This window comes from Eschrichtius robustus, chromosome 2, assembly GCF_028021215.1.
Source record: "Eschrichtius robustus isolate mEscRob2 chromosome 2, mEscRob2.pri, whole genome shotgun sequence".
Lineage (NCBI taxonomy): Eukaryota > Metazoa > Chordata > Mammalia > Artiodactyla > Eschrichtiidae > Eschrichtius > Eschrichtius robustus.
Window position 1 is genome coordinate 164728669 of NC_090825.1, and position 21902 is coordinate 164750570.

At 36.9% G+C, this 21902-nt stretch overlaps 1 protein-coding gene across 2 annotated transcripts in view; it reads left to right on the forward strand.

The window, feature by feature from the left end:
- The window catches only part of NLRP3 (NLR family pyrin domain containing 3), a 53857-nt gene that overhangs the window by 28055 nt on the left and 3900 nt on the right, over positions 1-21902 (forward strand). The window contains exon 9 of one of the 2 annotated variants that reach the window (XM_068534703.1): positions 21304-21474. The exons of the other annotated variant lie outside the window; for it this stretch is intronic. Coding sequence (XP_068390804.1) covers positions 21304-21474 — 171 coding nt within the window. The remainder of the gene's footprint in view (positions 1-21303; positions 21475-21902) is intronic. 2 annotated transcript variants of the gene reach the window in all.

The window sequence follows — 21902 nt, forward strand, 5'->3', positions numbered from 1 at the left end:
TGTGGAGCACGGGCTCTAGGCATGTGGACTTCAGTAGTTGTGGCACGTGGGCTCGTAGTTGTGGCCCATGTGCTCTAGAGTGCAGGCTCAGTAGTTGTGGCCCACAAGCGTAGTTGCTCCGTGGCAGGTTGGATCTACCTGGACCAGGGATTGAACCCATGTCCCCACATTGGCAGGCGGATTCTTAACCACTGCACCACCAGGTCGCTATTTCATTCTATTTTTATGGATGGGTTGTATTTCATTATATATGTATATATCTATCACATTTTTTAACATCTTTATTGGAGTATAATTGCTTTACAATGTTGTGTTTCTGCTGTATAACAAAACTGAACCAGCTATATGTATACATGTATCCCCATATCCCCTTCCTCTTGTGCCTCCCTCTCACCCTCCCTATCCCACCCCTCTACATGGTCACAGGGTATCAAGCTGATCTCCCTGTGTTATGCAGCTGCTTCCCACTAGCTATCTGTTTTACATTTGGTAGTGTATATGTGTCAGTGCTACTCTCTCACTTCATCCCAGCTTACCCTTCCCCCTCCCTGTGTCCCCATAACCTTATATCCTGCAACCATGCTGAAATTGCTTTTTCATTGTAAGAGTTTTTTTCAGTTCTTTCAGATTTTCTATATGGAAGATCATGTCCTCTGTGAACACAGCTTTATTTTTTCTTCCCAATCTGTATACCTTTTATTATTTTTTCCTTTTGCTGTCTTATTGCATTAGCTAGGACTTCTACTATGATGAAGAAAAGGAGTGGTGAGAGGGGACATCCTTGTCTTTTTCCTAATCTTAGTGGGAAAACTTCAAGTTCCTTACCTTTAAGTATGCTGTTACCAGTAGGATTTTTTGTAGATTTTTTAAAACAAGTCCAGGAAGTTTCCCTCATTCCTAGTTTGCTGAGTACTTTTATCATGAATGGGTGTTGGATTTTGTCAAATGCTTTTTCTGTATCTATTGATATGATCATGCAATTTTTCTATATTCTGTTGATGTGATGGATTATATTAATTGATTTTCAAATGTTGATTCAGTCTTGAATATCTGGGATAAATTCCATGTGATCACGGTATATAAATTTTTATACATTGTTGGATTCAATTTGGTAATATTCTGTTGAGGATTTTTGCACCTTTGGTCATAAGAGATATTTATAATGCTGGCTTCATAGAATGAGTTTGGAAATGTTCCCTTTGCTTCTCTCTTCTGAAAGAAGTTGTAGAGGATTGGTAAAATTTCTTCCTTAAACATTTGTTAGAATTCATCAGTGAAACCATTTGTGTCTAGTACTTTCTCTTTTGGAAGTTTGTTAATTATTGATTCGATTTCTTTAATAGATAAAGTTCTATTCAGACTATTTCTTCTTGTTTACGTTTTGGCAAATTTTGTCCTTAAAGGATTGGTTCATTTTGTCTAACTTATAAAATATGTGCACATAGAATTGTTTGTAGGACTCCTTTCTTATCCTTTTAATATTTTGGGGAACTGTAGAGATTTCCCTTCTTTCATTTCTCATATTAGTAATTTGTGTCCTTTCTTTTTGTTTTTCTTCATTAGCCTGGCTAGAAATTTATCAATTTTATTGATCTTTTCAGGAGATCAGTTTTTGTATTCATTGATTTTCTTTTTTCCTTTTTTTTTAAAAATTATTTTTGTCTGCATTGGGTCTTCGTTGTTGTGCGTTGGCTTTCTCTAGTTGTGGCGAGTGGGGGCTGCTCTTCCTTGCGGTGCACGGGCCTCTCATTGCAGTGACTTCTCTTGTTGCGGATCACCAGTTCTAGGTACGCGGGCTTCAGTAGTTGTGGCTCACAGGCTCTAGAGCGCAGGCTCAGAAGTTTGGGCACACGGACTTAGTTGCTCCACAGCATGTGGGATCTTCCCAGACCAGGGCTCGAACCTGTGTCCCCTGCATTGGCAGGCAGATTCTTAACCACTGCACCACAAGGAAAGCCCAAGATTCATTGATTTTCTTTTTTAAAAAAATTTATTTATTTATTTATTTTTGGCTGTGTTGGGTCTTTGTTGCTGTGTGTGGGCTTTCTCTAGTTGAGGCAAGCAGGGGCTACTCTTCGTTGTGGTGCATGGGCTTTTCATTGCAGTGGCTTCCCTTGTTGCAGAGCACGGGCTCTAGGCACATAGGCTTCAGTAGTTGTGGCATGGCGTCAGTCGTTGTGGTTTGCAGGCTCCAGAGTGGAGGCTCAGTACTTGTGGTGCATGGGCTTATTTGCTCTGCGGCATGTGGGATTTTCCCAGGCCAGGGCTCAAACCCGTGTCCCCTGCATTGGCAGGCAGATTCTTAACCACTGTGCCACCAGGGAAGCCCTCATTGATTTTCTTGATATGAATTTATTGTTTTCAATTTCATTGATTCCTGCTCTAATTTTTATTGCTTTTCTTCTGCTTACTTTGAATTTAACTTGCTCTTCTTCTTCTAGTTTCCTAAGGTGGAAGCTTAGATGATTGATTTTAGATTTTTATTCTTTACTAATATATGCATCCCTTGCTATAAATTTCCATCTAAGCACTGCTTTTGCTGCATCCCACAAATTTTAAGTTTTGTTTTTATTTTCATTTAGTTTAAAATATTTTAAAATTTCTTTTGAGATTTCTTCCTTGATCCATGTTTTATTTAGAAGTGTGTTGTTTAGAAAATTGACTGTGTTATGAAATTCCATGCCAAAAGTTACTTTGCCTGGGTCATTAATATTTATAACTAACCTGTCCTTTGATTTGCATTAATAATGTACCTTGGGATTACACAAAGAATAATTCATAAATATTCTGGTAAAGGGGAAGATGCCATAATTAAAACACAGTAATTAACATGGAAAGAAAAAAGAAGTGTGTTGTTTAGTGTCCATGTATTTTAGAATTTTCCAGCTATCTTTCTGTTATTTATTTCTAGTTTCATTTGATTGCAGTCTGATTTGTTTTTTAAACTTGTTAAGATATGTTTTATGACACAGAATGTGGTCTATCTTGGTGAATGTTACATGTGAGCCTGAGAAGAATGTGTATTCCTCTGTTGTTGGATGAAGTAGTCCATAGATGTCAATTTTTTTAAATTTATTTTTTTGAAGTATAGTTGATTTACAGTGTTGTGTTAATTTCTGCTGTACAGCAAAGTGATTCAGATATATACATATATACTCTTTTCCATTATGGTTTATCACAGGATATTGAATATAGTTCCCCATGCTATACAGTGGGACCTTGTTGTTTATCCATTCTAAATATAATAGTTTGCATCTGCTAATCCAAAACTCCCAATCCCTCCCTCCCCTACTCCCACTCCCCCTTGGCAACCACACGTAGATGTCAATTATTTTCAGTTCATTGATAGAGTTGCTGAGTTCAACTATGTCCTTACTGATTTTCTGCCTGCTGGATCTGTTAGTTTCCAATAGAGGGGTGTTAAAGTCTCCAACAATGTGTTATAGATACATATATTTTTTCTCCTTGCAGTTCTATCAGTTTTTGCCTCACATATTTTGACTTTTTTTAGGCACACATATGTTAAGAATTGTTATGTCTTCTTGGAAATTGACCAATATAAACATCATATAATGTCCCTCTTTATCCTTAATAATTTTCATTGCTCTGCAGGCTGCTCTGTCTGAAATTAATATAGATACTCCTGCTTTATTTTTTATTTTTTAAATTAAAAACATTTTCAAGCTTTATCGAGGTATGATTGACCAATAAAAGTAATATATATTTAATATGTACCACTTGATGTTTTAATATATGTATACATTGTGAACTAATTTCCACAAACAAGCTAATTAACATACCCATCACATTGTTACTTTTTTGTCTGTGTGTGGTGAGAGCACTTGAATCTACTCTTAGCAAGTATCAAATATACAACATATTAACTTGGTGAATGTACAGTCACCAAGCTGTATATTCAGTCTTCAGAACTTATAATTGAAAGATTATCTTTGATCAGTATCTCCCTTTTTCCCCCATCCCCCCAACCTTTGGTAACCCCCATTCTACTCTGTTAACTATGAGTTTGGTGGGTTTTTTGTTTTTTTGTTTTTTGTTTTTGATTCCACATATAGGTGAGATTACATGGTATTTGTCTTTCTCTCTTTGGCTTAAATCACTTAGCATAATGTCCTCTGGGTTCATTCATGTCACAAATGGCAGGATTTCCTTCTTTTTTAAGGATGAATAATATTCCATTGCATATATGTATATGTATATCTATCTATCTATCTATCTATCTATCTATCTCTCTATCATCTATCACCTATGCCACATATCCTCTGCTTTTTTTTGATTAATGTTAGCATGCTATATCTTTCTCTATCCCTTTACACTTATTTTTTAAAACATTGTTTCCATTCCTGTAATTTTAATCTGTATGTGTTTATATTTAAAGTGGATTTCTATTTATTTATTTATTTATTTATTTATTTTTGGCCGCCTTGGGTCTTCGTTGCTATGCACGGACTTTCTCTAGTTGTGGTGAGTGGGGGCTACTCTTTGGTGCAGTGTGCGGGCTTCTCATTGCAGTGGCTTCTCTTGTTGCAGAGCACGGGCTCTAGGTGCATGGGCTTCAGTAGCTGTGGCACATGGGCTCAGTAGTTGTGGCTCGTGGTCTCTAGAGTGCAGGCTCAGTAGTTGTGGTGCATGGGCTTAGTTGCTCCGCAGCATGTAGGATCTTCCCGGACCAGGGCTCGAACCCATGTCCCCTGCGTTGGCAGGTGGATTCTTAACCACTGCACCACCAGGGAAGTCCTAAAGTGGATTTCTTGTAGACAATAAACAGTTGGGTCTTATTTTTTGTTCACTCTCTGATACCTGCCTTTTAATCGATTTATTTAGATCATTGATAAATTAATTATTGACATTGTTGGATTAATATCTCATATTTGTTCCCATTTTCCATTTATTACTCTTGTTCTTTTATCTTATTTTTGTCTTCATCTCTTTTTCTGCCTTTTGTGACTTTAACTGGACCTTTTATATAATTCCATTTTGTCTCTTTTCTTAGCACATCCGTCATACTTTATTTTTTGGCTGTGCTGCCCGGTTTACAGGATCTTTGCTTTCTGACCAGGGATTGAACTGGGCCCATGGCAATGAAAGTGCTGAGTCCTAACCACTGGACAGCCAGGATTCCCTCCATTTTACTTTCAAAAATTTTTTCTTAGTGGTTGCTCCAGAGTTTGGAATACATATTTACAACTAATCTGTCTACTTTCAAATAACCTTATGCCACTTCACAGTATGAATACCTTATAATAACAAAGTAATCCTAATTCCTCCTTTCTGTCCCTTGTATAATTGCTGTCATTCATTCAATTTATATATCAGCATATATATACACATAAATATAAATCATTGAATACATTGTTGCTATTATTTTGAACATGATGTTAGCTGTTTGATCAATTAAGAATAAGAAAAATAAAAGTTCTTATTTAACCTTCACTTGTTCCTTCTCTGGTGCTCTTCCATTCTTTATGCACATCTGACATATATTATTTTCCTTCTCTCTAAAGAACTTTTTAAAGTAACATTTCATTTCTTGCAAGGTGTTCTATTGGTGACAAATTCCCTCAATTTTTGTTTGTCTGAGAAACAAAGGCTGAATAATATTCAGTTTTGATGGCTGATTTCACAGGGTTCAGAATTCTAGGATTTTTTTTTCTCTCAACACTAAATATTTCACTCCATTCTTTTCTTGTTTGCATGATTTCTGAGAATAAGTCAGTTGTAATTCTTATCTTTGCTCCTAAACAGAAAAAGTATTTTCCCCCCTCTGGCTTCTTTCAGGATTTTTCCTTTACCTTTGATTTTTTGTGTTCTGAAAATGATATGCCTAGCCGTAGTTTTTTTTTTTTTCTTTCTTTTTTTCCATTTTTTTTGGTACCTATATTGCTTGGCGTTCTCTGGATCTGTGATTTGGCATCTGACGTTAACTTAGTGAAAATTCTTGGTCATATTTGTTTCCTGTAATTCTTCTGTTCCATTCTCCTCTCCTTCTGGTATTTCCATTGTGTGTCTGTTACACTCATATGGCAACTTTTATAGTTATTCCACAGTTCTTGGATATTCTGGGGTTTTTTTTCCATCCTTTTTTTCTGTTTACTTTTCAGTTCTAGAGCTTCCTATTAAGATATCCTCAAGCTCAGAGATTCTTTTCTCAGCTATGTCCAGTCTACTAATAATCCCATCAAAGGCATTCTTCTTTTCTGTTACACTGTTATTATTTTTTGGGTTTTTGTTGTTGTTGTTGTTCTTGTTTTAATCTCTAGCTTTCCTTTTTGGTTCCTTCTTGGAATTTCCATCACTCTGCTTACTTTTTTTTTAAGAGTTTTTTTTTTTTCTAGTTTTTTTTTAATTAATTAATTTATTTATGGCTGTGTTGGCTCTTCGTTTCTGTGCAAGGGCTTTCTCTAGTTGTGGCAAGCGGGGGCCACTCTTCATCGTGGTGCGCGGGCCTCTCACTATCGTGGCCTCTCTTGTTGCGGAGCACAGGTTCCAGACGCGCAGGCTCAGTAATTGTGGCTCATGGGCCCAGCTGTTCCGCGGCATGTGGGATCTTCCCAGACCAGGGCTCGAACCCGTGTCCCCTGCATTGGCAGGCAGATTCTCAACCACTGCGCCACCAGGGAAGCCCACTTTTTTTTTTATGGTTTATCATAGGATACTGAATATAGTTCCCTGTGCTATACAGTAGGACCTTGTGGTTTATCCATTCCATGTATAATAGCTTACATCTGCTAACCCCAACCTCCCACTCCACCCCTCCCCTAACTCCCTAGGCTCAGGTTTTTGTTTCTTTTCTTTATACAGCAGGTTCTTATTAGTCATCAATTTTATACTCATCAGTGTATACATGTCAATCCCAATCGCCCAATTCATCAAACCACCACCCCCACCACCCCACAGCTTTCCCCCCTTGGTGTCCATACGTTTGTTCTCTACATCTGCCCTGTCTCAATTTCTGCCCTGAAAACAGGTTCATCTGTACCATTTTTCTAGGTTCCACATATATGCGTTAATGTACAATATTTGTTTTTCTCTCTCTGACTTACTTCACTCTGTATGACAGTCTCTAGATCCATCCACGTCTCAACAAATGACCCAATGTCGTTCCTTTTTATGGCTGAGTAATATCCCATTGTATATATGTACCACAACTTCTTTATCCATTCGTCTGTTGATGGGCATTTAGGTTGCTTCCATGACCTGGCTATTGTAAATAGTGCTGCAATGAACATTAGGGTGCATGTGTCTTTTTGAATTGTGGTTTTCTCTGGGTATATGGCCAGTAGTAGGATTGCTGGATCATATGGTAATTCTATTTTTAGTTTTTTAAGGAACCTCCATACTGTTCTCCATAGTGGCTGTATCAATTTACATTCCCACCAACAGTGCAAGAGGGTTCCCTTTTCTCCACACCCTCTCCAGCATTTGTTGTTTGTAGATTTTCTGATGAAACCCATTCTAACTGGTGTGAGGTGATACCTCATTGTAGTTTTGATTTGCATTTCTCTAATAATTAGTGATGTTGAGCAGCTTATGTGCTCTTGGCCATCTGTATGTCTTCCTTGGAGAAATGTCTATTTAGGTCTTCTGCCCATTTTTGGATTGGGTTGTTTGTTTTTTTGTTATTGAGCTGCATGAACTGCTTGTAAATCTTGGAGATGAATCCTTTGTCCGTTGATTCATTTGCAAATATTTTCTCCCATTCTGAGGGTTGTCTTTTCGTCTTGTTTTTGGTTTCCTTTGCTGTGCAAAAGCTTTTAAGCTTCATTAGGTCCCATTTGTTTATTTTTGTTTTTATTTCCATTACTCTAGGAGGTGGATCAAAAAGGATCTTGCTGTGATTTGTGTCAAAGAGTGTTCTTCCTATGTTTTCCTCTGAGAGTTTTATAGTGTCCAGTCTTACATTTAGGTCTCTAATCCATTTTGAGTTTATTTTTGTGTATGGTGTTAGGAGTGTTCTAATTTCATTCTTTTACATGTAGCTGTCCAGTTTTCCCAGCACCACTTATTGAAGAGACTGTCTTTTCTCCATTGTATATCCTGCCTCCTTTGTCATAGATTAGTTAACCATAGGTGCATGGGTTTATCTGTGGGCTTTCTATCTTGTTCCATTGATCTATGTTTCTGTTTTTGTGCCAGTACCATATTGTCTTGATTACTGTAGCTTTGTAGTATAGTCTGAAGTCAGGGAGTCTGATTCCTCCACCTCCGCTTTTTTCCCTCAAGACTGCTTTGGCTATTCGGAGTCTTTTGTGTCTCCATACAAATTTTAAGATTTTTTGTTCTAGTTCCGCAAAAAATGCCATTGGTAATTTGATAGGGATTGCATTGAATCTGTAGATTGCTTTGGGTAGTATAGTCATTTTCACAATGTTGATTCTTCCAATCCAAGAACATGGTATATCTCTCCATCTGTTGGTATCACCTTTAATTTCTTTCATCAGTGTCTTATAGTTTTCTGCATATAGGTCTTTTGTCTCCCAGGTACATTTATTCCTAGGTATATTATTGTTTTTGTTGCAATGGTGAATGGGATGGTTTCCTTAATTTCTCTTTCTGATTTTTCATTGTTAGTGTATAGGAATGGAAGAGATTTCTGTGCATTAATTTTGTGTCCTGCAACTTTACCAAATTCATGGATTAGCTATAGAAGTTTTCTGGTGGCATCTTCAGGATTATCTATGTACAGTATCATATCATCTGCAAACAGTGACAGTTTTACTTCTTCTTTTCCAATTTGTATTGCTTTTATTATTTTTTTTCTTCTCTGATTGCCGTGGCTAGGACTTCCAAAACTATGTTGAATAATAGTGGTGAGAGTGGACATCCTTGTCTTGTTCCTGATCTTAGAGGAAATGCTTTCAGTTTTTCACCATTGAGAATGATGTTTGCTGTGGGTTTGTCATATATGGCCTCTATTATGTTGAGGTAGGTTCCCTCTATGCCCACTTTCTGGAGAGTTTTTTTCATAAATGAGTGTTGAATCTTGTGAAAAGCTTTTTCTGCATCTATTGAGATGGTCATATGGTTTTTATTCTTCAATTTGTTAATATGGTGTATCACATTGATTGATTTGCGTATATTGAAGAATCCTTGCATCCCTGGGATAAATCCCACTTGATCGTGGTGTATGATCCTTTTAATGTGTTGTTGGATTCTGTTTGCTAGTATTGTGTTGAGGATTTTTGCATCTGTAATCAGCAGTGATATTGGTCTGTAATTTTCTTTTTTTGTAGTATCTTTGTCTGGTTTTGGTATCAGGGTGATGGTGGCCTCATAGAATGAATTTGGGAGTGTTCCTTCCTCCACAATTTTTTGGAAGAGTTTGAGCAGGATGGGTGTTAGCTCTTCTCTAAATGTTTGATAGATTCACCTGTGAAGCCATGTGGTCCAGGACTTTTGTTTGTTGGAAGATTTTTAATACAGTTTCAATTTCATTACTTGTGACTGGTCAGTTCATATTTTCTATTTCGTCCTAGTTCAGTCTTGGAAGGTTATACCTTTCTAAGAATTTGTCCATTTTTTCCAGGTTGTCCATTTTATTGGCATAGATTTGCTTGTAGTAGTCTCTTAGGATGCTTTGTATTTCTATGGTGTCTGTTGTAACTTCTCCTTTTTCATTTCTAATTTTATTGATCTGAGTTCTCTCCCTCTTTTTCTTGATGAGTCTGGCTAATGGTGTATCAATTTTGTTTATCTTCTCAAAGAACCAACTTTTAGTTTTATTGATCTTTGCTATTGTTTTCTTTGTTTCTATTTCATTTATTTCTGCTCTGATCTTTATGATTTTCTTTCCTTCTGCTAACTCTGGGTTTTGTTTGTTCTTCTTTCTCTAGTTCCTTTAGGTGTAAGGTTAGATTGTTTATTTGAGATTTTTCTTGTTTATTGAGGTACGCTTTTATAACTATAAACTTCTCTCTTAGAACTGCTTTTGCTGCATCCCATAGGTTTTGGATCATTGTGTTTTCATTGTCATTTGTCTCTAGGTATTTTTTGATTTCCTCTTTGATTTCTTCAGTGATCTCTTGGTTATTTAGTAACGTATTGTTTAGCCTCCATGTGTTTGTGTTTTTTACGTTTTTTTCCCTGTAATTCATTTCTAATCTCATAGCGTTGTGGTCAGAAAAGATGCTTGATATGATTTCAATTTTCTTAAATTTACTGAGGCTTGATTTGTGACCCAAGATGTGATCTATCCTGGAGAATGTTCCGTGCGCACTTGAGAAGAAAGTGTAATCTGCTGTTTTGGGATGGAATGTCCTATAAATATCAATTAATCTATCTGGTCTATTGTGTCATTTAAAGCTTCTGTTTCCTTATTTATTTTCATTTTGGATGATCTGTCCATTGGTGTAAGTGAGGTGTTCAAGTCCCCCACTATTATTGTGTTACTGTCGATTTCCTCTGTTATAGCTGTTAGCAGTTGCCTTATGTATTGAGGTGCTCCTATGTTGGGTGCATATATATTTAGAATTGTTATATCTTCTTCTTGGATTGATCCCTTGATCATTATGTAGTGTCCTTTCTTGTCTCTTGTAACATTCTTTATTTAAAAGTCTATTTTATCTGATATGAATATAGCTACTCCAGCTTTCTTTTGATTTCCATTTGCATGGAATATCTTTTTCCATCCCCTCACTTTCAGTCTGTATGTGTCCTTAGGTCTGAAGTGGGTCTCTTGTAGACAGCATATAGATGGGTCTTGTTTTTGTATCCATTCAGCAAGCCTGTGTCTTTTGGTTGGAGCATTTAATCCATTCACGTTTAAGGTATTTGTTGATATGTATGTTCCTATGACCATTTTCTTAATTGTTTTGGGTTTGTTTTTGTAGATCCTTTTCTTCTCTTGTGTTTCCCACTTGGAGAAGTTCCTTTAGCATTTGTTGTAGAGCTGGTTTGGTGATGCTGAATTCTCTTAGCTTTTGCTTGTCTGTAAAGCTTTTGATTTCTCCATCGAATCTGAATGAGTTCCTTGCCAGGTAGAGTCATCTTGGTTGTAGGTTCTTCCTTTTCATCACTTTAAGTATATCATGCCACTCCCTTCTGGCTTATAGAGTTTCTGCTGAGAAATCAGCTGTTAACCTTATGGGAGTTCCCTTGTATGTTATCTGTCGTTTTTCCCTTGCTGCTTTCAATAATTTTTCTGTGTCTTTAATTTTTGCCATTTTGATTAGTATGTGTATCGGTGTGTTTCTCCTTGGGTTTATCCTGTATGGGACTCTCTGCGCTTCCTGGACTTGGGTGGCTATCTCCTTTCCCATGTTAGGGAAGTTTTTGACTATAATCTCTTCAAATATTTTCTCTGGTCCTTTCTCTCTCTCTTCTCCTTCTGGGACCCCTATAATGCAAATGTTGTTGCATTTAATGTTGTCCCAGAGGTCTCTTAGGCTGTCTTCATTTCTTTTCATTCTTTTTTCTTTATTCTGTTCTGCAGCAGTGAATTCCACCCTTCTGTCTTCCAGGTCACTTATCCGTTCTTCTGCCTCAGTTATTCTGCTATTGATTCCTTCTAGTGTAGTTTTAATTTTAGTTATTGTATTGTTCATCTCTGTTTGTTTGTTCTTTAATTCTTCTAGGTCTCTGTTAAACATTTCTTGCATCTTCTCGATCTTTGCCTCCATTGTTTTTCCGAGGTCCTGGATCATCTTCACTATCATTATTCTGAATTCTTTTTCTGGAAGGTTGCCTATCTCCAGTTCATTTAGTTGTTTTTCTGGGGTTTTATCCTGTTCCTTCATCTGGTACATAGCCCTCTGCCTTTTCATCTTGTCTATCTATCTGTGAATGTGGTTTTTGTTCCACAGACTGCAGGATTGTAGTTCTTCTTGCTTCTGCTATCTGTCCTCTGGTGGATGAGGCTATCTAAGAGGCTTGTGCAGGTTTTCTGATGGGAGAGACTGGTCCTCTCTCTGCTTACTTTGCCTGTCTGTTCTTCCATGCTGTTTACTTAATCCGTTAGAGCTCTTAGGGTATTAGTTATAATTATTTTAAATGCCTGGTCTGAGAATTTCACATTCCTGCCATATCTGACTCTGGTTCTGATGTTTTCTCTGTTTCTTCAACCTTTATTCTTTGCCTTTTAAAGTGTTTTGTAACTTTTTCTTGAAACCTGGACATGATGTACTAGGTAGAGGGAACTACTCTAAATAGAACTTTAGTAATATGGTAATGAAGTGTGGGAAGAGGTGAAGCATTCTAGAATCCTATGATTAGGTTTCAGCCTTTTAGTGAATTTATACCTCTGGGCTGTGAATTCTCAGTGCTTTTCAACTGCTTCTCAGTTTTTTCCCTCCCTTCTTAGCAGAACAGGTTGCCTAGAGTAGCCTGAAGCTGAGTATTTCCCTTCCCTAAGATCAGTTAGACTAATAATATCCCAGCAAGTTAGGCCCTGGGCAACTACTTTCTCCTGAAGATAAGTATTGTTGAAAAGAACAGAGTGCTCTGGTATATAGGCATACGTTAATTTATTGATCTTTGCTTTATTGTGCTTTGCAGACATTGCAATTTTTACAAATTGAAGGTTTGTGGCAACCCTGTGTTGAGCAAGTCTATTCGCACCATTTTCCAACAGCATTTCCTCACTTTGTGTCTCTGTGTCACATTTTGGTAATTCTTGCCATATTTCATACTTTTTGATTATTATTATATTTGTTATGGTGATCCGTGATCAGCAATTTTTATTGGTTCCATTGTAACTGTTTTGGGGGCACCACAGACCACACCCATATACGTCAGTGAACTTAACTGATATATGTTGTGTGTGTTCTGACTGCTCCACAGATTGGCTGTTCCTGTGTCATCTCTCTTCCTCTCAGTGGGCTTCCCTATTCTCTGAGACACAACAATATTGAAATTAGGCCAATTAATAACCCTACAATTCTTCTAAGTGTTCAAGTGAGGAGTCAATCAATCTGGCAAACTTCATGGTTGTCTTTTTAAAAAAAAAATTATTGAAGTGTAGTTGATTTACAATGTTGTGTTAGTTTCTACTGTACAGCAAAGTGAGTCAGTTATACATATGTATACGTTCTTTTTCATGTTCATTTCCATTACGGTTTATCACAGAATGTTGAATATATCTCCCTGTGCTCTACAGTAGGACCTTGTTGTTCACTGTTGTCTTATTTCAAGACATCGCCACAGCCACCCTAAACCTCAGCAACCACCATTCTGATCAGTCAGCAGCCATCAACACTGAGTCAAGACCTTCCACCAGCAAAGATTATGACTCACTGAAGGCTCAGACGACAGTTAGCATTTTTTAGCAATAAAGTATTTTTTAATTAAAGTATGCACATTGTTTTTTTTAGACATATTGCTATTGCACACTTAATAGACTACAGTATAGTGTAAACATAACTTTTATATGCACTGGGAAACCAAAAAATCCGTGTGACTAATTTGGTTGCGATATTTGTTTCATTACGGTAGTCTGGAACTGAACTGACAATATATCTGACATATGCTTGTATTTTAAGATGGTTCCTTCACTCCTCCCTGTACTGGAAGCACAGACGGATTTTTCCCTGATATTTAATGTGAGAACTTGGTTGAGCTCCTGGAGATAAAAGTCACAAAAGTATGCAGGTCCCCTTATGATGGGGTCCCCCGGTGTTTTTATTGTTCAGACTTGTCCACAACTAGCCTTTAGTTATTTGTCAATTACAATTCAGGTTTTCCTACCTGGGCACTGATTCCCATGGAGATTTAAACTCATTGGTTTCTGATCCAGGAAGTTATGATTCTTTGTATTTGCCTCTGTGTCTCCCCAATTTTGGGGGCAGCAAATTGTGCTGTGGCCACACTTCTCGTGGATTTAAGAAGTATTGTTGATTCGTCAGCTTGTTCAGCTTTTACCTTGTTGTTAGGACAGAATGGCAACTTCTAAGCTTTCTACATGCTGGCCTGGAAACTGGAAGTCCTGCTTGTGAGTTTTTTAATTACAAAAGTAATACATGCTTAGTGTGAAAATGTTAAATAATACAAATACATGAAGTAAGAATTGAAAGCTCCTTTTCAGCTCACTTCCCAAGAGAACAATTTACAGCAGACTGATGAGCAAACTTCTAGACATTTTGTTATACATGAACAATCATCCATCCATTAATCTGTCCATCTACCCACCCATCTTAATACACTCTGTGTATTGGTTTCCTAGGGCTACTGTAATAAAGTACCACAAAAGGAGTGGCTTAAGCAAAATTTATTTTTACTTTTTTTCTTTCAGTTTTATTGGCATATAATTAAAGTACAGCACTGTATAAGTTAAAGGTGTATAGCATAATGACTTGACATACATATATTGCAAAATGATTACCACTGTTAATATCCATCACTTCATATAGTTACAAAAAATGTTTTAGAATTACTCTCTTAACAACTTTCAAATATACCATACAGCAGTGTTATCTATAGTTATTACTTGTCTTTTTGATGATGGTCATTTTAACAGACATGAGGTAGTAGCTCATTGTGTTTTTAATTTACATTTCCCTGGTGAGTAGTCCTGTTGAGCATCTTTTCATGTACCTGTTGGCTATTCGAATATCTTCTTTGGAAAAATATCTATTCAGGCCGTTTGCTCATTTTTAAATTGGATTATTTGCTTTTTTTGCTGTTGAGTTATATGAGTTCTTTACATTTTGTATATTAACCTTTTATCAGATACATGATTTGCAAATATTGTCTCCCATTCTGTAGGTTGCCTTTTCATTTTGTTATTTCTTTTGCTATGCAGAAACTTTAGTTTTATGTAGTCCCATTTGTTTATTTTTAATTTTGTTGCCAATGCTTTAGGAGTCATATTAAAAAATAATCATTACTAAGACCCATGTCAAGGAGCTTTGTTTTCTATATTTTCTTCCAGGAATTTTATGGTTTCAGGTCTTATCTTTAAGTCTTTAATCCTATTCAAGTTGATTTTTGTGAATGATATATGAAAGGGGTCTAGTTTCATTTCTTTTCATGTGAATATCTAATTTCCCCAGCACCATTTATGGAAGAGATTGTCTTCTCCATTGAGTATTCTTGGCTCCTCATCAAATATATGTTGATGGCATATTCATGGGCTTATTTCTGGTCTCTGGATCCTGTTCCATTGGTCTATTGTCTGTTTTTATGCCACTATGATACTGTTTTGATTACCATAGCTTTACAATATACTTTGAAATTAGGAGGTATGATGCCTCTAGCTTTGTTCTTCTCTATCAGGATTACTTTGGCTATTCTGGGTCTTTTATGGTTTCATATAAATTTTAGAAGTGTTTTTTCTACTTCTGTGAAAAATTCCACTGAAGTCTTGATAAGGATTGCATTGAATTGGTAGATGTCTTCAAGTAGTATGGACATTTTGATGATATTAATTCTTCCAATACATGAACAAGGGATATCTTTCCGTTTGTTTATGTCTTCTTAAATTTCTTTCACCTGTGTCTTATAGTTTTCAGTGTAGAGATCTTTCACCTCTTTGATTAAGTTTATTCCTAAGTATTTTATTGTTTTTGATGCTACTGTAAATGGGATAGTTTTCTTTATTTCTTTTTTATATAATGTTATTAGTGTATAGAAATGCTACTGGCTTTCGGAAGGCAGCTATGCTCACCACTATACCACCAACGCTACATGAAATGTTACTGACATTTGTTTGTTGATTTTTGTATACTGCAACTTTACTGAATTCATTGATTAGATCTAACAGTTTTTTTGGTTGAGTCTTTAGGATTTTCTATATAAAAATCATGTCATCTGTAGAGTCAACTTTACTTCTTCCTTTCCAATTCTGATACATTTATTTCTTTTTCTGGCCTGATTGCTCTTGCTAGGACTTTCAGTACTATGTTGAATAGGAGTGGGGAGGGTGGGCACTTTTGTCATGTTTCTGATTATAGAGAAAAGATTTCAACATTTCACTATTGAGTATGATGTTAATTGTGGGCTTGTAATATATGGCCTTTATTATGATGGGGTATATTCCTTCTATACCTAATTTGTTAAGAGTTTTTATCATGAACAGATGTTGAATTTTGTCAAATGCTTTTTCTGCATCTACTGAGATGGTCATGTGATTTTTTATTTCATTCTATTAATGTGATGTACCACATTAATGGATTTGCATATGTTGAACTATCCTTGCATCCCAGAGATAAATTCCACTTGATCATATTGCATGATTCTTTTTTTTTTTCTTCTTTTTTTTGGCTGTGCTGGGTCTTCATTGCTGCACATGGGCTTTCTCTAGTTGCGGTGAGCAGGGGCTACTCTTCATTGTGGTGCATGGGCTTCTCATTGTAGTGGCTTCTCTTATTGCAGAGCACAGGCTCTAGGCACACGGGCTTCAGTAGTTGTGGCTCATCATCTCAGTAGTTGCAGCTCACAGGCTGTAGAGCACAGGCTCTGTAGTCGTGGTTCATGGGCTTAGTTGTCCCGCAGCATGTGAGATCTTCCCGGACCAGGGATTGAACCCATGTCCCCTGCATTGGCAGGCAGATTCTTAACCACTGGACCACCAGGGAAGTCCTGCATGATTCTTATAATGTGCTGCTGAATTCAGTTTACTAGTATTTTGTTGAGAATTTTTACATCTATATTCATCAAGGAAATTGGTCTCTGGTTTTCTTTTCTTATAGTGTCCTATCTGGTATCAAGGTAATGTTGGCCTCATAAAATGAGTTAGGGAGTGTTCCCTCCTTTTTGATTTTTGGAAAAGTCTGTGGAGAATTGGTGATAATTCTTCTTTAAATGTTTAATAAAATTCACTAGTGAAGCCATCTGGTCCTGGGCCTTCTTTTGCTGGGAGTTTTTAAATTTCTGATTCAATCTCCTTACTAGTAATTGGTCTGGTTAGATTTTCTATTTCTTCCTGATTCAGTCCTGGTAGCTTGTATGTTTCTAAGAATTTTTCCATTTCTTCTAGGTTGCCCAGTTTGTTATAGTTGTTTATAGCAGTTCTTATGATCTTCTGTATTTCTGTGATATCAGTTTTAATGTCTCCTCTTTTGGTTACAATTTTATTGATTTAGGTTTTCTTTCTCTCTCTCCCTTTTTTTGGGGGGGGGAGGTTTCTAGCTAAAAGTTTGTAAATTTTGTTTATCTTTTCAAAGGTCCAACTCTTAGTTTGTTATTTTTTTCTATTATTTTTCTACTTTTTATTTTACTTATTTCTGCTGTAATCTTTTATTTCCTTCCTTTTGTTAACTTTAGCCTTTGTTTATTCCTCTTTTTCTAGTTATTTGAGGTGTAGAGTTAGTTGTTTAATTAAGATCTTTCAATTTTCTTGATGTATGCATTTATGGCTAGAAACTTTCCCATTAGAAATGATTTTCCTGCATCTTATAAGTTTTGGTATGTTGTTTTTAATTTTTTTTGACTCAAGATATTTTATTTCCCCTATAATTTTTCTTTGACTCATCGGTTGTTCAGAAGAGCATTGTTTAATTTTCATGTATTTTTGAGTTTTTCAATTATCCTCCTGTTATTGATTTCTAGTTTCATACCATTGTGGTCTGAGACGGTACTTGGTATAATTTCAATCTTCTTGAATTTGCTAAGACTTGTTTTGTGGCCTAACATATGATCTATCCCAGAAAATTTTTCATGTGCAGAAGAATGTTCTGCTATTGTTAAAATGTTCCAAACAAAATTTATTTTGTCTTAGTAATGGAGGCTAAAAGTCCAAGATCAAGGTGTCGGCAGGATTTGTTCCTCTGACAGCTGTGAGGAAGAATATGTTCCATACTTCTCTTCCAGCTTCTGGTGGTTTACTGGCAATCTTTGACATTCCTTGGCTTGTAGATGTATCACCTCAGTCTTAGCCTTCATATGCACATGGTGTTCTCACTGTGTTGGTGTGTGTCTGTCTTTGAGTTTAAACATCTCCCTTTTATAAGGATATCAGTCATATTGGGTTAGGGCTTACCTTAATGACCTCATTTTAACTAATTACATCTTCAATGACCCTATTTCTAAATAAGGTCATATTCTGAAGTACTGGGGGATAAGACTTCAACATATAAAATGTTGGGGGACATGATTCAACCCCAAACACTCTGTCTATCCAAACTGGAATCATTATGAGACCATTTTTCCATGATTTACTTTTTTCATTTATTGTGGACACATTGCCATGCTGGTATATACAGATCTACAGATTTTGGCATAATGCTCTATAGTATGCATTATGGTAATATATTTAGCTGCTCATTGAATGATGAACCTTTGGATGAGTTTCTACTTTTTCACTATTACAAATAACTCTGCAACAAGCATATTTATATATACAACTTTATGTGTGTGTATTTGTTTTGAGACAGATACCTACAAGTGGAATTAATGAGGCAAAACTTTTAGGCATTTTATATTTTGTTAGGTATAGCCAACATTTCTTTTCTTGAACTTTAGGTCTTTCTCTCTGGCTGCATATTGCCCCTGCCCCCTCCACAATATTACACAAGCATCACACACTAAGCATTTGCAAAATTCTTTATTTCTTGTAACTTTTTTCCCACCCCTCTCCTTTTTCTTGCCCTCTCTATTCTGCCCTCTTGCCCTCTCTATTCTGCCTTGTTGAATAGTGGGACTTTCCAGGGAGCTGACAAGTAAACAGAGGATAATTCTAATCTTGTGTTTACTTTCAATTTCCTCTGCCTCTCATCTTTCTTTTACATAACACCAGAGGGAATTTTCTGAAATGCAAATTTGATAATACTGGGCTTTTGCTCAAAAAAACCTTCAAACGTTCTTCTTTGAAATCAGGGTAAATTTGGTATATCTTAGCTTGGCACACAAGGCTATCCCTGATAAGCCCTAAATTGCTGCTTCTTCCCTCTTGCCTACCACACCCTTCACTCTTCTGAGTCATACTGAAGTTGTAGTTCTAAGAACCTGGCCAACTCTTTCACCCTTCCTCACCCTTGCATACCATTTTCCTTTTTGCCTGAGGGTTACCCTTACTCTCCCATTCCTACTGTCCATCTAGAAAGCTCCTTCTTATTCTTCAACTGATTTCTCTGATCCTCAGTTTTTCTATTTAAAAATAGATATAAAAACAACACGTGCATCTTGGTTTTCTAATAATTCAATGAGATAATCCTATTTAAAGTCATCATCACACAGCCAAGCAATTAGTAGATACTCAATAAATGTTAAATCTTCTTCCTCAATTTTCTTTGTGAGACATTTTTGTGACATAAGGCATATCATTAGTAAATTTTTAAAAAAATCAGTAACAATATAGTACATGGAAAGATATCTATGTTCAGTAAATGTAGATCTGAGTCGAATGGATTGAGTGAAACCAAGATATATGATGTTGGTTACATTCTTCTAATCTAGTGGTTTGGTTGGTAGGGCTTGGTTGTTTGATTTTCTAAACATTTCATTATGTACTCTATGTACCCATCACTCAGTCTCAGTGGTTACCAACATTCTGATAATCCTGATGTGACTTATTCTTAACAAAACCACCCTATCTACTTGTAATTGCTGCCACTTCAGTGTGTACTTCTCCTCAAACATCTGTTGCATAATACTTTTTAGCCCTTTTCTGGAAATAGTAGTAAATCTTACTATTCTGTAACTTTCAAAATATTCTTTCTTTTCCTTTTTGAGGACCATCTCTAGTCTTCTGGAATGGTCTTCATCTTTGCCAGTGTCTTAGTGTATTTGGGCTGCAGTAACAAAAATACCATAGACTAGGTGGCTCAAACAACAAACACTTATTTCTCACAGTTCTGGTGGCTGGAAATCCAAGATCAAGGTGCCTGTAGATCACCTGGTTCCTGGTGAGGACTCTATTCTTGGCTTGCATACAGCCACTCTTGCTGTGTTCTCACATGGTGATAGGGGTGAGGCAGCTCTCTGGGGTCTCTTTTAAAAGGGCACTAATCCCATCATGAGGACTCTACCCTCAAGATCTAATCACATCTTAAAGCCCCCACATTCTACTGGATTGGCCAAAAAGTTCTTTTGGGTTTTTCCCTAAGATGTTACAGAAAAACCCAAATGATCTTTGTGGCCAACCCAATAATACCATCACATGGAGAGTTAAGATTTCAACATATGAAATTTGGAGGAGGGGGGACTACAAACATTCAGTCTATGATAGCCAGAAATCCTGAAAATCCCTTCTGCATGTTCACTGAAGATCCTCTGATAAATTTCTCCTTAGCTAGAAAGAAGAACTTACTATAAACTACTCAATTGTTTTTGTTCATACCTCTTGGGCTTCATTTCCCTCTTTGTCTTGCTTACTCAGTCTTTTTTGTCGTGATTCATTCTTGACTGGGAAGATGGAGACTAGCGGATGGATAATTATTTCTTTTTCCTTTTGGTCATCTGTTCATGCTATGCTGTCTGGATCACTTCTTTCTGTATTTCTATTTTTTCTGACTCTAAGACACCTTGGAACTTAAAAACATGTCATTGTTAAGAAAGAAATGTGACTGCATGAGATATTCTTAAATCAAAGCTTTGTTGAAGGCCTAGCACATGTGACTTTCTGCATGCTGTATATTACTCTTTGAGCTTCTATGCAGGAGTGACACAGCTCTCTATTTCAGAGCGCTTATGCTCTTGTTGGGTGATAGTATATTCTCAACTTGACCAAGAGTAGTACATCAAAAATCTTAGTTCCACTGCGTATAATGCAAACCTAGGGCTTTGTACTCTGAGAGGCCATTTACAAGGCAGAAGGTAGTGTGAAATGGACAAAAGGGCCAATAGAGAAGGGGATGGCTCTAGAAGGTGTAAGTCTGGGTCCGCTCTCTACCAAATACTCTCTCTTTGACCTTAAAAGCAACACATGATTTGATGAGCTTCAGCTTTCTAATCTGTAGAAAATATTCAATAGTTACAGCTGCACTGCCACCCTGCTTGGTTGGTATAAGAATCAAATAAGGTAGGCCTCTGCAGTGTTAATATAATAATAATGAGAGTTATTAGTAAGAGACAATCTGGGATGTCTTTCTGGAAGAAGTGGTAGTGAGGAACATGTATGGCCAGAGGGAATACGTGTAAGAAGGAAGAATGTGGAGGGAATGTGGATCAGTTTGCTTTTGCTCTGTCCCTTCTGCTGATCCCAGGAAAGCATCTGCTAAGAAATCATTTGTCTCTTTTATGGGGCCAGAGGTAGGGAGTCATGCTCTCCTCAGATTATATCCAAAATGCTGGCCACTGACCTTTAAGTTGAAGCATGAAGCCTTTCAGATAAAATGAAGTTCCTGTGTTGAGACAGCTGTGCAATGTTCAAGGAAGTCTGGGCATTGAGGATTCTTCTCCCTGTTCCTTCTACAGGTTGGTGAATTCTGGCATTACGTCAGGTGGTTGTCTAGCTCTATGCTCAGTGCTCAGCACAAACCAGAATCTCACACACCTTTACCTACGGGGCAATGCTCTCGGAGACGTGGGGATCAAGCTACTCTGTAAGGGACTCTTACATGCCCACTGCAAGCTTCAGGTGTTGGAGTAAGTCTCTGAGCTTATTACAGTGATGGGAATGCATGGTGGCTACAGGGAAGGGGACAGTTGAGGGGAATGATGATGAGATAATCTATATCTGAGAGTCTTCCTAGGGCTTGGCTTCTTACAGGATTATGGGACTAGGAGGAGCTGTACTTTTAGATGGTGTAAAGGTAAATACTGAAGTTCCTTTCACCATAAATCTCTCTACCACAAAAGAGTGGGGGTGGTACGGCACTAGTGTTTTAGGAAAATCTGGGGGAGAGACACAGAATTTGGGAAAAATCATTTCATAAACTGCTGTTAATCATTTGAACTGCAAAATCCAGTAGACTGGAAAAAATATTCTCATCTGAAGAGGAGAGAATGATAACCCTTGGCACATAAGGCAGTTCCAAGTTTGTTAATCCTGAGCCTTTTCTGCATTTGAAATA